Below are 4,650 nucleotides of genomic sequence, written 5' to 3'. Positions count from 1 at the left end.
TATATATTAGGTCAATGATGAGTACACTCCAGGACACACATTCTTAGGAAAATACTACTATCTTTAAAAGCTATTTAATTTGAAAACTTACAAAGATATGGGGGAAATATTAAAGAATTTATAAACCCAGACTTCCATTAATACTGAGAACTCACTGGGTAATTTGTAAAATGTAGCAATATGCATACCATTTTGAAATAAGATACAGAAAAAGTGACTAGAATGATGATGCCATAATCCCAGTACTGGAGATGACTAAGCTTTCAGTACTCACAGGCTTACCATCTTGACCAGGTTGTCCAGGGTAGCCAGGGTTCCCAGGCAGTCCAGGGTCACCCTAGACAGGAAAAAACTTCTCAGTGCAAACCAACCAACCACATTAGTATAATAAGGACCAAAGGCAATTACAATGTTTGAAACTTTTTTATACTAAAAAAATCCCAAAATAGGGTTGAAATAATAATGCTGTATCTTAAATGATAACAAAGTAAGCCCTTTTACTATGTTAAGATTTTGATAATTTATTTCTGTGAGCTCATAAAGTATAACAACTGTAGTACTTTTCAATGGTAAAAAAAATGTCAGTATTTATGATAGGATAGCTTTTTAGAATTTTGATCAAACTATGAAGTGCAAATATGGTTTTAATGGCAGCAATATTTCACTCATAAATTTCTAGACTCATTCTAAATTCTAATTTAAAAGATTACACCACAGATAGGTTTATAATATTTCAATATTATATATTTCAATATTATAATATTTCAACTCAAAAGATAACTATTAATGAAATAGTCCACATGTCATGTGGCCTCACAATGGGACCCAAATGTAAAGTTGCATGACAGACATTTTCTTTCAATCTTTCAAATGAGCCTCTGTGGCTATTTATAATCCCAGTTGTAAATAGTGTTTAAATTCTAAAATGTGCCTATTTCAGTGAGAGTAAAACCCAGGCAAAACAACTCCTCTCCAACCCCTACAGTCCTTGAGTGCAGGTAATATTTAAGAAATTAAAAACTGACCTTTATCTTCACAAACCTGAGATCTTCAAAGATCCTTGCTCCGCAGAACATGGCATTGAGTTCAGGCACATTCTATGGAATTCTACTATGTTACCTGACAGTTAGGATTGACCATTCAGTTGGTCTCTGCTCACGAAAAAAGCAATGCAAGCAAGGTTTTTGTGAGGGAAGAGTGTTTTATAATTTAATTCTAAGAAATACTTTGAAAACAAAGCCATATTCACCCTGTCTCTAAGTCCAAGAGGTCCAACTGGCACATCTCACTGAAAAACATGAAGTCTCTGTCGTCATTGTCAGTAAACTTCTGCACAGAGGCAACTGGTTTCAATTCAATAATTCTTACGTTCAGTAAGAAATTGTTCATACAGGGCCCCGGTGATTATATGTTAACTCAGCGCCAATGCTAAGGATCCATTTACAAAGCCAAATATGATGATCTGAAATACTACTGCAGGCTACTGGCTATGGAGATTTGTTCCCAAAAATGTAACAGGAAAAATGGAAAGAACTACATGAACTCTATTAGAGAGCCAAGAAAGAAGGGATGGATTTTTCACTTCAGAGCTGCCCCTTAAAAGGCTGAGCATGAGGAAAGGCTGAGAAGGAGGGCAAGTCCATTTGTAAAATCAATATAGAAAGAATAGATGTAAATCAAGGAAGACAATCCCGAAAACATATAACGTTTTACTGAAGAGATACAATTTTTCATTCAAATCCAAGGGCCACCCGTGCCAATGGGCATGAAGGAACAACATTCAGGGTCTCTGGGGAGTTAGAATGTTTCTTTTTTCAAAGGGTCCACTTTAATTTCCAGCCTCTCCTGCCTTCTTTCTTCATCCATGTTCATATTAGACTTGTTGCCTTTGAACAAATTTCATCTTTTCTTTATTACTGCACCTACCTTTTTATACTAGTTTTCTCCTGATATCTTTCTCTATTGAAATAATATAATAGCACCTATATCACTTTTTAACAGGTGTTTCCCAAAAGTTTCCCTTGATTAGTCTTTATTCATAATTTGAATTGAGGTTCCTTGAAAACGAAGTCTATCTATATCTTCTATCTCTTTTCTATAATGCTGAGAAGCAAACAGAAATTCAATAACAACTTGCTGATTTATTTATTTCAAATTAAAGCTCTCATTAAGAACTGTTAGATAGCTCTGGTAGCATAGTGCCTAAGACATTTTGACTGCTAACCAGAAGGATGGTGGTTCAAATCCACCAGCCACTCCTCAGAAGAAAGGCTAGGCAATCTACTTCCGTAGTGATACCGCCTGGGAAACCCAAGGAGGGGCCGTTATGAGCCGGATCCAACTCCACGGAAGTGAAGGAGTATATTAATTATCAGAAAAATTTAGGAAAGAAAAAGGATCTGAAGAAGGTTTAACTTCTACTGTGGGTCTGAATTGACTCAGCAGCAGCAGGTTTGGTTTTCTGGTTTGGTTTGGTTTTGTTTCATGATGGGGCTGAAATAAAGTTTTGGCACAAGAAGAAAAGGTCCTCATATGTTTTTACAATGCACAAAAGTACACAACATACTTAACAATAATGTTTTAAAGTAATCAAAACTAAGTTCCCAAAAGAAAAAAATCACCCACAACATAAATCTAATGTGACTTCATAAGGACTGTAACATTGAACAGTCCCAACAGATAAAATAATCTCTTTTAGAGGTTTTATTATTGCTGGCAGACTTTGCTTGTTATTTTGTTTAGTTCCTATTGTCCTTACTGAATTATTCACATAAAATCAGGTAGATTTGGTGTTACTACAATAAAACTGGATGGATACAATAAAACTCAAGTAAGTTAGCTAACTGGAGAGAAGATCAATTTGAACAAAAATTCAATCACTAAAAGCTGACACCTAATCTTTACTGTTTATTACATGCTAACTACTGCTCTAAGGGCTTTACCTATATTAAATTATTCAATCCTTACAACAGTCCTATGAAGCTGCTACTTTTATTATCTCCATTTTATAGATAGGAAAACTGAGTTTCAGGGAGGTTAGGGAACTGGCACAAGGCCACACAACAATAGCAGTGATGCTATTTGATCTCAGCCAGTTCAGCTCCTAAACACTACTATCCCTGCTCATGTTAAATAAACACAGGCTTGGGCATTACCAGCAAATTTAACATGGAAAAAAAACGTCCAAATACATGAAATTATACATGTGACATATTACTATACAACTGTGACTAACTTCTCAATAAGTTTATTCGAATGTAGCTGAAACATTTGCACATTTTGAATTTAAAAAAAAGTACTCACTCAGCTAAAAAGCAACCAACACTTACATTGAATTGAATTTGTGCCATGGATGGTATTTTTGAGCTGTTGACAGGAGTGAAAATGTCATGGACTAAGCTAAAACATCTCTGAATATGGCCTCTCAAGTAGTATAAATATGAACAATTAAATTTAAAAAGAGTATGCTTCCAAAAGTGAGCTAATATTTATGTTGCCAATCTAAGTTTACCTTTGTAAATCTCTCTACACCCAAATTTCACTTTTCAAGCCCTCTTCTCAAACTCCTTATATGTTCATGCTACCCTACCTTCCCTGAGAGTATCTGACCTAAGACCTATTCTATTTCCCAAAACCAACCAGTTTCCTCACTCAGAACCCAAACAACCACTCTCTCAGGCTAGAGGAAACTCACTCCATGAGTTTGGAGAAAGTAACTTAAACTTTAGCATGAATGCCAAGTGGCCCCTGATATTTTCCAAAAGCTTCTATAATTTAAAAAGAGAATACGTGGTAGCCCAAATGAATCTTTAACTGGTAGAATTATCAGGATGACACAAAGGATAGCAACAAAGAGAAGACTGAAGAGGAGATTATCTCAGAGCAAAGAAGTTATAAGAAATTGTTCCTACCTGAAAAAAGGAAAATCTTCCCACTTCTGAACTAATAGATCTAATATTTAAGGTTAGATAAAATGGAGAGAGGGTTTATCCTCACAAATGTTCTTAAGGCTACTGAAGTACGGAAAGAAGCTGACGTTTTTGTATGGATGTGTTATTTGAAAGGTGCTTATTTGTAAGCTAGAGATTTTCCAGATCTTTCACATTAAAAAAAAAAAAAAAAAAAAAAAGAAAGAAAAACTCTGAAGCTTGCCATTCAGCGGAGAGTAGCAAATGGAAGAAATGACAAGATAAAAGAACTGAACAAAACATTTCAAAGAGCAGCTTGAGAAGACAAAGCCAATTACTTTAATAAAATCTGAAAAGACTTGTAGTTAGAAAACCAAAAGTGAAGAACACGCTCAGCATTTCTCAAGTTGAAAGAACTGAGGAAAATATTTAAGCCTCAAGTTGCAATATTAAAAGTTTCTATGAACAAAATATTGAATGATGCAGGAAGCATCAAAAGAAGATGGAAGGAATACACAGACTCACTGTACCAAAAAGAATTGCTCAATGATCATCTATTTCAGGAGATGGCGTATGATCAAGAACCAATGATATTTAAGGAAGAATTCAAAAATGCATTGAAGCAATTGCCAAAGAACAAGGCTCCATGATTTGATAGAATACCTATTGAAATGTTTTAACAAACAGATGCCCCACTGGAGGCACTCACTCAGTTACCCCAAGAGATTTGGAAGACAGCTAC

At 35.1% G+C, this 4,650-nt stretch overlaps 1 protein-coding gene across 1 annotated transcript in view; it reads right to left on the bottom strand.

The window, feature by feature from the left end:
* Positions 1-4,650, bottom strand: part of COL21A1 (collagen type XXI alpha 1 chain) — a 184,527-nt gene that overhangs the window by 151,231 nt on the left and 28,646 nt on the right. The window contains exon 9 of the mRNA XM_007945617.1: positions 275-337. Within this exon, the coding sequence (XP_007943808.1) occupies positions 275-337 (63 nt within the window). The remainder of the gene's footprint in view (positions 1-274; positions 338-4,650) is intronic.

Source organism: Orycteropus afer, unplaced genomic scaffold (genome assembly GCF_000298275.1).
Source record: "Orycteropus afer afer isolate SDZICR_OR568_19922 unplaced genomic scaffold, OryAfe1.0 scaffold00140, whole genome shotgun sequence".
In the NCBI taxonomy this organism is placed as follows: Eukaryota; Metazoa; Chordata; class Mammalia; order Tubulidentata; family Orycteropodidae; genus Orycteropus; species Orycteropus afer.
The sequence above is the reverse complement of the archived record's forward strand: the minus strand, read 5'-3'. Positions and strand labels throughout refer to the sequence as shown.